Source organism: Oncorhynchus mykiss, chromosome 3, assembly GCF_013265735.2.
Source record: "Oncorhynchus mykiss isolate Arlee chromosome 3, USDA_OmykA_1.1, whole genome shotgun sequence".
Taxonomy (NCBI): domain Eukaryota; kingdom Metazoa; phylum Chordata; class Actinopteri; order Salmoniformes; family Salmonidae; genus Oncorhynchus; species Oncorhynchus mykiss.
In genome coordinates, this window is record NC_048567.1 from 74,182,293 (window position 1) to 74,194,792 (window position 12,500).

At 41.4% G+C, this 12,500-nt stretch overlaps 1 protein-coding gene across 19 annotated transcripts in view; it reads right to left on the reverse strand.

Annotated features, from left to right (window-relative positions):
* The window catches only part of LOC110504742 (peripheral plasma membrane protein CASK), a 273,170-nt gene that overhangs the window by 16,775 nt on the left and 243,895 nt on the right, over positions 1 to 12,500 (reverse strand). For 10 of the 19 annotated variants that reach the window (XM_036975207.1, XM_036975191.1, XM_036975189.1 and 7 more), the window contains 4 exons: positions 12,125 to 12,193; positions 11,345 to 11,419; positions 5,898 to 5,933; positions 3,200 to 3,244 (listed from right to left, as the gene is read on the reverse strand). In XM_036975207.1, coding sequence (XP_036831102.1) covers positions 3,200 to 3,244; positions 5,898 to 5,933; positions 11,345 to 11,419; positions 12,125 to 12,193 — 225 coding nt within the window. The remainder of the gene's footprint in view (positions 1 to 3,199; positions 3,245 to 5,897; positions 5,934 to 11,344; positions 11,420 to 12,124; positions 12,194 to 12,500) is intronic. The other 9 variants (XM_036975197.1, XM_036975198.1, XM_036975195.1 and 6 more) reach the window with 3 other exon arrangements.

The window sequence follows — 12,500 nt, forward strand, 5'->3', positions numbered from 1 at the left end:
GCAAAGGTGTAAAGTACTTAAGTAAAAATACTTTCAAGTACTACTTTAGTAAAAATACTTTCAAGTACTACTTTAGTAAAAATACTTTCAAGTACTACTTTAGTAAAAATACTTTCAAGTACTACTTTAGTAAAAATACTTTCAAGTACTACTTTAGTCGGTTTTTTTTGTATCTATATTTTACTTTACTATTGTTGACAACTTTTACTTCACTACATTCCTCAAGACAATACTGTACTTTTTACTTCATAAATTTTCCCTGACACCTAAAAGTACTCGTTATATTTTGAATGCTTAGCAGGACAGGAAAACGGTCCAATTCCCTTGTCAAGAGAACATCCCTGGTCATCTACTAGGACTCACTAAACACAAATGCTTTGTTTGTAAATTATGTCTGAGTGTTGGAGTGTGCCCTTGGCTATCCGTTAATTACTAAAAAAACAAGAAAATGGTGCCATCTGGTTTGCTTAATATAAGGAATTTGAAATTATTGATACTTTTACTTAAGTACATTTTAAGTACATTTTATCAATTACATTTACTTTTGATACTTAAGTATATTTAAAACCAAATACTTTTAGACTTTTACTCAAGTAATATTTTACTGGGTAACTTTCACTTTTACTTGAGTAATTTTCTATTAACGTATCTATACGTTTACTCAAGTATGACAATTGAGTACTTTTTCCACCCTGCAATTGAGTGCAGGAAATGCAGAAATGGTAAAAGTGCTGAAATGAGTTTTGGTTGAAGTTGAATTGAACAGTATAAACCAATCAGAATGGAGAAAGACTCATTGAAATCACTGAGAATGTATGTGTTGCCACCCTTGGATCACTCACTAATAAAGCACCCTGGGATCACTCACTAATACAGCACCCTAGGATCACTCACTAATAAAGCACCCTATGATCACTCACTAATAAAGCACCCTAGGATCACTCACTAATAAAGAACCCTAGGATCACTCACTAATAAAGCACCCTAGGATCACTCACTAATAAAGAACCCTAGGATCACTCACTAATAAAGCACCCTAGGATCACTCACTAATAAAGCACCCTAGGATCACTCACTAATAAAGCACCCTAGGATCACTCACTAATAAAGCACCCTAGGATCACTCACTAATAAAGCAAATGTACAACTTTTATTATTCAAAAACTAAAAATACTGGCATACCGTCCAATTAAAAAGAAATACTGTGATATAGTATTTTGGCCATATTGCCCGGCCCTAGTGGCTGTCTGGTACAAAAAAACACGAGTTGTGGTATTAATCAACATCTTTCTTCAGAAGCAGTACACAGAAGAGGACTGGCCACCCCTCAGAGCCTGGTTCCTCTCTAGGTTTCTTCCTAGGGCCCTGCCTTTCTAGGGAGTTTTTCCTAGCCACTGTGCTTCTACATCTGCATTGTTTGCTGTTTGTGGGTTTTAGGCTGGGTTTCCGTATAAGCACTTTGTGACATCTGCTGATGTAAAAAGGGCTTCATAAACAAATGTGATTTGATTTGATTTGACTGACACAGGGTTGTCTCTTTAGAATCTCTCATTGATCGTTAACACAGAGTTGTCTCTTTAGAATCTCTCAGGGATCGTTAACACAGAGTTGTCTCTTTAGAATCTCTCAGGGATCGTTAACACAGGGTTGTCTCTTTAAAATCTCTCATGGATCGTTAACACAGGGTTGTCTCTTTAGAATCTCTCAGGGATCGTTAACACAGGGTTGTCTCTTTAGAATCTCTCAGGGATCGTTAACACAGGGTTGTCTCTTTAGAATCTCTCAGGGATCGTTAACACAGGGTTGTCTCTTTAGAATCTCTCATGGATCGTTAACACAGGGTTGTCTCTTTAGAATCTCTCAGGGATCGTTAACACAGAGTTGTCTCTTTAGAATCTCTCAGGGATCGTTAACACAGAGTTGTCTCTTTAGAATCTCTCAGGGATCGTTAACACAGGGTTGTCTCTTTAGAATCTCTCAGGGATCGTTAACACAGGGTTGTCTCTTTAGAATCTCTCAGGGATCGTTAACACAGAGTTGTCTCTTTAGAATCTCTCAGGGATCGTTAACACAGAGTTGTCTCTTTAGAATCTCTCAGGGATCGTTAACACAGAGTTGTCTCTTTAGAATCTCTCAGGGATCGTTAACACAGGGTTGTCTCTTTAGAATCTCTCAGGGATCGTTAACACAGGGTTGTCTCTTTAGAATCTCTCAGGGATCGTTAACACAGAGTTGTCTCTTTAGAATCTCTCAGGGATCGTTAACACAGAGTTGTCTCTTTAGAATCTCTCAGGGATCGTTAACACAGAGTTGTCTCTTTAGAATCTCTCAGGGATCGTTAACACAGGGTTGTCTCTTTAGAATCTCTCAGGGATCGTTAACACAGAGTTGTCTCTTTAGAATCTCTCAGGGATCGTTAACACAGAGTTGTCTCTTTAGAATCTCTCAGGGATCGTTAACACAGGGTTGTCTCTTTAGAATCTCTCATGGATCTTTAACACAGGGTTGTCTCTTTAGAATCTCTCATGGATCGTTAACACAGGGTTGTCTCTTTAGAATCTCTCAGGGATCGTTAACACAGAGTTGTCTCTTTAGAATCTCTCAGGGATCGTTAACACAGAGTTGTCTCTTTAGAATCTCTCAGGGATCGTTAACACAGAGTTGTCTCTTTAGAATCTCTCAGGGATCGTTAACACAGGGTTGTCTCTTTAGAATCTCTCAGGGATCGTTAACACAGAGTTGTCTCTTTAGAATCTCTCAGGGATCGTTAACACAGGGTTGTCTCTTTAGAATCTCTCTTTGAACTTGTTAAAACATATGTTCTGTATCACTGACTGATTCAACACACCTTTAGCACCAGAGTACCAGTCTTGTGCAGTGTCTGATAAGACCTGTTCATATGTTCATATTCAATACATTTCTCTGAGAAGTGTATTGAGACCTTGTGATAATGCACTCTGAATACAGTAAGACTTGACTAGTTGCAATAATCAAAAGGCTGTGGTTTTTCATTGTGGTTTTAGTCGTATTAGACTGTAAGATTCTACTCTATGGGATGTTGTTTAGGAGAAAAAAAAGATTCCTATTACAGTCATCTAAGGGAATAACTATGGTGTAGCCATAGAGATAAAACAATTCCTATGATGTCTGCTGTTTTATCTCAATGGTGTATCACTGTGGAGGCAACACTATATCTTACCTTGACGGACATTTTATCCTTGATTGGAGGTCTGGGTATGACCATCTAGGATGTGAAAGCACCACACACACATCATGCAGTAAAACCACTACAGAGTGTCTACACACACAGTACAGTGAGTGGAGCGCGGGGGAGATAGAGAATGTTAAGCATTAATGCTACTATGGTGATGGATTAACATGGATGATGTCACTTTCAGTGTTGGACGTAAATTCCACTTTAATTCATTTTATTCAGAGGATAAATTGAAATTCACTTAATTTCACGAATTGCCTGTTTCTGTCAAAGAGGATTCAATTCATTCTCTGAAATGGAATTTAAATGGTATTGACCCCAACACGGGTTATAATGAGGAGACTGGCCCGTTGGAATTTTTTTGAACACGGATTCCTTCCCTTGTTCCTTCTTATAACGAGGAGACTGACCCATTGGAATTCTTTTAAACACGCATTCCTTCCTTCTTATTATGAGGAGACTGACCCATTGGAATTATTTTAAACACGCATTCCTATCTTCTTATAATGAGGAGAATGACCCATTGGAATTCTTTTAAACACTCATTCCTTCCTTCTTATAATGAGGAGACTGACCCATTGGAATTCTTTTAAACACTCATTCCTTCCTTCTTATAATGAGGAGACTGGCCCTTTGGAATTATTTTGATCACGTATTCCTTCCCTTGTTCCTGCCTTCATTTTAAAAGATCTGAAAAGACTAGATTGGTAAAATACATGGATGAGCTTTAACCTATCCAACACTGTCAGATCAGTGAGTGCTGATCAAGGAAGGGAGGTAGAATGCATTCAGTAACAGGAATCCAAAACAATTTCATGGGTTTCAAATTGAGAGATCATAATGGATGATGATGTCACATGCTAATGGGTGAGATTATAGAGGGCTTGAGGAGCCAGTAACACCCTCCAAACTGTCCAATACTGCCCGTGCATGGGTCTTAGTTATCTGATTAGAGACTGACGTGTAATGTTGTTCAATGTGCGACTGTGCAGTTCAGAGAAGTAACTGCAGCCATATCTCAGTGAGACAGTGCTACTGTGGGCGACCTCTACTGGTGGCATCTACACACTGGATGTACGCAACTCTCCTGGGATGAGGTTTGGTTAGGTTTGGTTAGGATTAAAGCTCAGGTCAAGTTACTCGTTGGGTTTGCACTGGTGTATGGGTTTAAGATGGCCGTTTGAGTCTACACAGACAGTCAGTGATGGTGTTTCTGTTGGGGTCCACAAAGATAATGATGAAAAGGGGTGAGGAGGAGGGTGATGGAGCACCACTGTTTAAACAATGCCTGTGCCATTAGTATACAGCTAGGATTTTACTAATCAAAGCTAACTAGATATATACTCTTTGGTTACACAGTTACAGTTAGTCACCAGCTCTGGTCCTGTTGGCCCACAGGGGGAGCAGACTGTCCCAAACAAAGCTCTGGTCCTGTTGGCCCACAGGGTGAGCAGACTGTCCCAAACCAGCTCTGGTCCTGTTGGTCCACAGGGTGAGCAGACTGTCCCAAACCAGCTCTGGTCCTGTTGGCCCACAGGGGGAGCAGACTGTCCCAAACCAGCTCTGGTCCTGTTGGTCCACAGGGTGAGCAGACTGTCCCAAACCAGCTCTGGTCCTGTTGGTCCACAGGGTGAGCAGACTGTCCCAAACCAGCTCTGGTCCTGTTGGCCCACAGGGGGAGCAGACTGTCCCAAACCAGCTATGGTCCTGTTGGCCCACAGGGGGAGCAGACTGTCCCAAACCAGCTCTGGTCCTGTTGGCCCACAGGGGGAGCAGACTGTCCCAAACCAGCTATGGTCCTGTTGGCCCACAGGGAGAGCAGACTGTCCCAAACCAGCTCTGGTCCTGTTGGCCCACAGGGTGAGCAGACTGTCTCAAACCAGCTCTGGTCCTGTTGGTCCACAGGGGGAGCAGACTGTCCCAAACCAGCTCTGGTCCTGTTGGCCCACAGGGTGAGCAGACTGTCCTAAACAAGCTCTGGTCCTGTTGGTCCACAGGGTGAGCAGACTGTCCCAAACAAAGCTCTGGTCCTATTGGCCCACAGGGTGAGCAGACTGTATTAGCTAGCTATCAACAATAATAATAGATACCTTAACAAGTAGAATCAGGGGTGTTATTGCTGAGCTGGAACAAAAGCCTGCACTACCCTATAGCTGTCAAAGACCAGGGCTAGAGACCACCAGACTGTGATCTGATTTAGGGATGCCCAATTACAATCTGTATTCTGTCTTAAGGGGAAGGTCTGGATATTGGTGAGTAAAGGGGGGCCACAAGCCATTCCGTGTCCCTAGGCCAGGCAGGGGAGCTAGGGAGAGAGAGAAGCCGTAGGCCAGGCAGGGGAGCTAGGGAGAGAGAGAAGCCGGAGTGGAGGGGGGCACCACTGGAGGCCTGGAGCTCGGGATTCTTTTAGGACAGACAGACAGACAGACAGACAGACAGACAGACAGACAGACAGACAGACAGACAGACAGACAGACAGACAACAAGGACAGTTGACCTTGACAGTTAGTCAATGGGGGGGTGGGGGGGCATGTGAACTCGCAAACACACTGTGTCTGTGCACATATGCGCACACACACACAGATGTGTAGAAATTGGATGAGGGGAAATGAATGGAGGAGTTGTGAGGGGTTGTGTGTTACAGTTCAGCTTGTGTGTTTCACAAGGTAGAGAGTGCTGGTACCTGTCGACTCTTGGGTTGGACGGTAGACGGCAGATCCTGAAGAGAAAACACCAGCAGTGACAGAGACAGAGAGTTTACACCAGAGAGATCAGGGGAACTGCCACAACAACACCATAATATTGTGTACAGAAGACAGTCAAACATACATTCCCTACCATCATGTCACCAATGAGAGAGAGAGGGTACAGTGATTCTCAGTTAGCCATACAGACATAGTTGAGCTTTAGGGTGTTAGAGCAGAGCTTCTGCAGGACAAATCTCGCAGAAGTGAGCAGGAAAGCAGAGAGCAAGCAAAGCAATTTCAGCACCGAAGTGTACAGTTATCAGGTAGGTAGGTATTTAGGTAGGTATAGGTAGGTAGGTAGGTAGGGGTAGGTAGGTCTGTATGCATAGGTAGGTAGAGGTAGGTAGGTAGGCATGTATGCATAGGTAGGTGTAGGTACAGTTGAAGTCAGAAGTTTACATACACTTAGGTTGGAGTCATTAAAACTTGTTTTTCAACCACTCCACATATTTCTTGTTCACAAACTATATTTTTGGCATGTCGGTTCGGACATCTACTTTGTGCATGACACAAGTCATTTTTCCAACAATTGTTAACAGACAGATTATTTCACTTATAATTCACTGTATCACAATTCCAGTGTATCAGAAGTTTACAAACACTAAGTTGACTGTGCTTTTAAATAGCTTGGAAAATTCCAGAAAATGATGTCATGGCTTTAGAAGCTTCTGATAGGCTAATAGACTGTAGACTGTATCTAGGTAAACTTATACTCTGTTTTATTATATCTTATTAACAATATGAATTGAGGAATTGTGGAGCATGAAACAGGGGGTAATTAGGGGGTAATTAAATGAGATAAATACCATTCCAGCTAGGTTGGAGAAGACTGGAAGTGTTTTTTTTTAAGTAAGCAGAAAGGGTTGATAACCTATGGTTGAACCGACTCAACGTAGCTCTGGGATGTTTAGATAAGGCAGTGTGTGTTTTCTTAGGTTTTCCATTAGCTGGAACTGTCTGCTGAATGGTGATGGATGAAAACTTCAGAAGGTTTATCTCGAATGAACTTTTGAACTGTTGGGAGAAAGAATATTTTATAACCTATGATGTCATATTTTGTATATAAACTGTTGTTGGTGGTTACATGGCAGCGCGCTCCGAGAATAAATACTATTATCTATTTTTGATAAGACTGGTCTCTGTCTATTTTATGCAAATAAGAATCTTACAAATTCTCATAAAATAGACTAAGTGAATTCAATTAAAGAAAATATATTGGAATTATGAAATTACATTAACATATTCACATCTTCATCAATCAATAATCTACAATGGATGCCATATGTAGATAGGCAGGTATAGGTAGGTAGGTAGGTAGGTAGGTAGGTAGGTAGGTATAGGTAGATAGGTAGATAGGTATAGGTAGGTACAGGTAAGTAGGTAGAGGTAGGTAGGTAGGTATAGGTAGATAGGTAGGTAGGTATAGGTAGGTACAGGTAAGTAGGTAGAGGTAGGTAGGTTGGTAGGTATAGGTAGATAGGTAGGTAGGTATAGGTAGGTACAGGTAAGTAGGTAGAGGTAGGTAGGTAGGTATAGGTAGATAGGTAGGTAGGTATAGGTAGGTACAGGTAAGTAGGTAGAGGTAGGTAGGTAGGTAGGTATAGGTAGGTACAGGTAAGTAGGTAGAGGTAGGTAGGTAGGTAGAGGTAGGTAGGTAGGTACGTAGATTTATGTAGGTAGGTACAGGTACGTAGATATAGGTATAGGTAGGTAGAGAGGTAGGTATAGGTAGATAGGTAGATAGGTATAGGTAGGTACAGGTAAGTAGGTAGAGGTAGGTAGTTAGGTACGTAGATTTAGGTAGGTAGGTACAGGTACGTAGATGTAGGTATAGGTAGGTAGGTAGATACAGCGGCAAGAAAAAGTATGTGAACCCTTTGGAATTACCTGGATCTCTGCATAAATTGGTAACCAAATTTGATCTGATCTTCATCTAAGTTACAACAATAGACAAACATAGTGTGCTTAAACTAATAACACACAAATTATTGTATTTTTATTGTCTATATTGAATATATAATTTAAACATTCACAGTGTAGGTTGGAAAAAGTATGTGAACCCCTAGGCTAATGACTTCTCCAACAGCTAATTAGAGTCAGTAGTCAGCTAACCTGGAATCCAATCAATGAGACGAGATTGGAGATGTTGGTTAGAGCTGCCTTGCCCTATAAAAACACTCACAAAATTTGAGTTAGCTATTCACAATAAGCATTGGCTGATGTGAACCATGCCTCGAATAAAAGAGATCTCAAAATACACACCAACACCAACATCAAAACCTCATCCCAACTGTAAAGTATGGTGGAGGGAGCATCATGGTTTGGGGCTGCCTCAGGCCTGGACAAATGCTATCATTTGACAGAAAAATGTATTCCCAAGTTTATCAAGACATTTTGCAGGAGAATGTAAGGCTATCTGTCGGCCAACTGAAGCTCAGCAGAAGTTGGGTGATGCAACAGGACAACAACCCAAAAGACAGAAGTAAATCAACAACAGAATGACTTGAACAGAAGAAAATACGCCTTCTTGAGTGGCCCAGTCAGAGTCCTGACCTCAAACCGATTGAAATGCTATGGCATGACCTCAAAAGAGTAGTTCACACCAGACATCCCAAGAATATTGCTGAACCTAAACAGTTTTTATAAATAAATTTATAAATAAATTCCAAGGGTTCACATACTTTTCCCACCCCGCACTGTGAATGTTTACACAGTGTGTTCAATAAAGACATGAAAACGTATAATTGTTTGTGTGTTATTAGTTTAAGCAGACTGTGTTTATATATTGTTGTGAAAGATATAAATATCTGAAAAATTATATTAGGAAAATTATAACGTTGTAATCTGAATATTTTCCTTGGTGCCCCGACTTCCTAGTTAATTACAGTTACATGATTAATCAGTTTAATCGCGTAATACTAATTACAGAGAATCTTTGATAAAAACTAAAAGTCTTAATTTAATGATATTAAAGACACGACACTTTCAACCGGGAATTAAAATGGTTTTTGGGGGATTTGTATCATTTGATTTATGCAACATGCCTACCACTATGAAAATGCAAAATATTTTTTATTGTGAAACAAACAAGAAATAAGACACGTCTCTTGGGGTATGTCTCTATAAGCTTGGCACATCTAGCCACTGGTATTTTTGCCCATTCTTCAAGGCAAAACTGTTCCAGCTCCTTCAAGTTGGATGGTTTCCGCTGGTGTACAGTCTTTAAGTCATACCACAGATTCTCAATTGGATTGAGCTTTGACTACGCCATTCCAAGAGATTTAAATGTTTCCTCTTAAATCACTTGAGTGTTGCCATCCATAATTTCTTAAATTTCTTAAATTCTGACCAGTGTCCCAGTCCCTGCCATTGAAAAACATCCCCACAGCATGATGCTGCCACCACCATGCTTCACTGTGGGGATGTTGTTCTTGGGGTGATGAGAGGTGTTGGGTTTGCGCCAGACATAGCATTGTCCTTTATGGCCAAAAAGCAACATTTTAGCCTCATCTGACTAAAGTACCTTCTTCCATATGTTTGGGGAGTCTCCCACATGCCTTTTGGCGAACACCAAACATGTTTTTATATAAAAACATGCTTATTTTTTTCTGGACACTTCCGTAAAGTCTAGCTCTGTGGAGTGTATGACTTAAAGTGGTCCTATGGACAGATACTCCAATCTCCGCTATGGAGCTTTGCAGCTCTTTCTTTTTTGTTGTCTCTCTGATTAATGCCCTCTTTACCTGGTCTGTGAGTTTTGGTGGGCGGCCCTCTCTTGGCAGGTTTGTTGTGGTGCCATATTCTTTCCATTTTTAAATAATGGATTCAATGGTGCTCCGTGGGATGTTCAAAGTTTAGGATATTTTTTTATAACCCAACCCTGATCTGTACTTCTCGACAACGTTGTCCCTGACCTGTTTGGAGACCTCCTTGGTCTTCATAGTGCCGTTTGCTTGGTGGTGCCCCTTGCTTAGTGGTGTTGCAGACTCTGGGGCCTTTCAGAACAGTTGTATATATACTGAAATCATGTGACACTTAGATTGCACTCAGGTGGACTTTATTTAACTAATTATGTGACTTCTGAAGGTAATTGGTTGCACCAGATCTTATTTAGGGTTTCATAGCAAAGGGGAGGGGCTTCATAGAAAAGGGGAGGGGCTTCATAGCAAAGGGGAGGGGCTTCATAGCAAAGGGGTTGAATACATATGCAAGCACCACTTTTCCGTTTTTTATTTTGTAGAATTTTTTGAAACAAGTTATTTTTTTCATTTTACTTCACCAATTAGGACTATTTTGTGTATGTCCATTACACGAAATCCAAATAAAAATCCATTTAAATTCCAGGTTGTAATGCAACAAAATAGGAAAAACGCCAAGGGAGGTGAATACTTTTGCAAGGCACTGTATGTGGGTAGATGTAGGTAGGTAGAGGTAGGTTGGTAGGTATATGTAGATATAGGTAGGTAGGTAGGTAGGTAGGTACGTACGTACGTAAAGGTAGGCTTGTTGTCTGGATCCTTAGTGAATGTAGTGGATAATATTGAAGGTAGTTGTATAGGAACAGAGTTGTATAGGAACATAGTTTTATAGGAACAGAGTTGTATAGGAACAGAGTTTTATAGGAACAGAGTTGAATAGGAATATAGTTGTATAGGAAGAGAGTTTTATAGGAACAGAGTTTTATAGGAACAGAGTTTTATAGGAACAGAGTTGAATAGGAATATAGTTGTATAGGAAGAGAGTTGAATAGGAACAGAGTTTTATAGGAACAGAGTTGAATAGGAATATAGTTGTATAGGAAGAGAGTTGAATAGGAACAGAGTTTTATAGGAACAGAGTTGAATAGGAATATAGTTGTATAGGAACAGAGTTGAATAGGAACAGAGATGTATAGGAACAGGGATGTATAGGAACAGGGATGTATAGGAACAGGGATGTATAGGAACTGAGCTGCATAGGAACTGAGCTTTGTATGTGACTGTGTGAGGATTCCCAGTTATTTTGTGTACTGAAGGTGTCAGCAGAAAGGCACAGCATTTTTACAACACATGGCAGCACTTTACAGCACATGGGAGCGTTTTACAGCACACCAATTTGTAAACGGAGATATCGGAAATTTGGCTAGAGGTTAAAGGTTGAAGGCTGGTCTGAAAATCTAGCCATGAGGGTGAGGAGTGACATTCTCTGTACCAGTATCATAACTTAATGTGATATACAACTGAAAAAGGAAACAATAATACATGTTGGAGAGGGGGAAAAATATATTATGATAACAAACAACAACTGAGTCAAAGGTCTGTGTTGGTTGACTTAGGGGAGAAGGGGGTAGTTTTGGTGTTTGGTTTGGTGTTCAGGGGCTGAGGTGGGGGGTGGGGGTCCTTACCAAGATAAAACTGTTAACACTGGAGTGGCCAGTGCCATTGGCAGGGGATTGCCTGGAGTTGGAGGGGGACTCTCTCTGTAACAAGACGCATTGGTCAGACGCACACACACACACACACACACACACACACACACACACACACACACTCTATCGACTATCTACTTGTTCACCAATACAAAGAAAAATACATTTCACACTCCATGATAAACAAGTAGAAATGACCGTCTTCAATGTCTTCAATGAACTCATAAGGTGTGCAATCAAATCAAATCAACATGACTGTCTTACTTACTAATCGTAATAGCAATGATCCCTGCACCTCTCCATCTCGCCACAGAGGGGCAGTATGCTCACAAAGACTGTCTCATCAAGGTCAGTCTAGAACGTTAGCTGTGAGGCTAATCATCAGATAGCACAACTACATTCAGGTCTCTGTGTGACTGACTGGCCAGACTGGGGATCTGTGTGTGGTTGGTGCCAGATCACACTTACAGGTTACAAGGGACAGAGGTCAGGGTAGGGTGCGTTGCGTTCCGGTATCTTGGTTGTGAAATTGGTGTGCAGTGTGTCTGACCCAGCCCCGAGCAGAACACAGCAGATCCCCACCCGAGGGAAAAGTTCACACATGCACACACACACATTCAGCCACCAGGCAGGCGGTTGGTTGGTTGGTTGGTTGGTTGGTTAGTCAAAGGGTCAGAAGTTTAAACATCCCCAACGTTAACAGGATGGGTCGCAAGGAGAGAAGATCGGGGGGAGAGGGAAAGGGCGGTGCGTTACCTCACAGGAAGATCCTTGTGTCCGGTAGCTTGGCACTATCTTAAAGGTGATGCTGCCTCGCATCTCTTTCTGCGAACACATAAACACACACACTATCTTAAAGGTGATGCTGCCTCGCATCTCTTTCTGCGAACACATAAACACACACACTATCTTAAAGGTGATGCTGCCTCGCATCTCTTTCTGTGAACACACAAACACACACACTATCTTAAAGGTGATGCTGCCTCGCATCTCTTTCTGCGAACACATAAACACACACACTATCTTAAAGGTGATGCTGCCTCGCATCTCTTTCTGCGAACACATAAACACACACACTATCTTAAAGGTGATGCTGCCTCGCATCTCTTTCTGCGAACACATAAACACACAC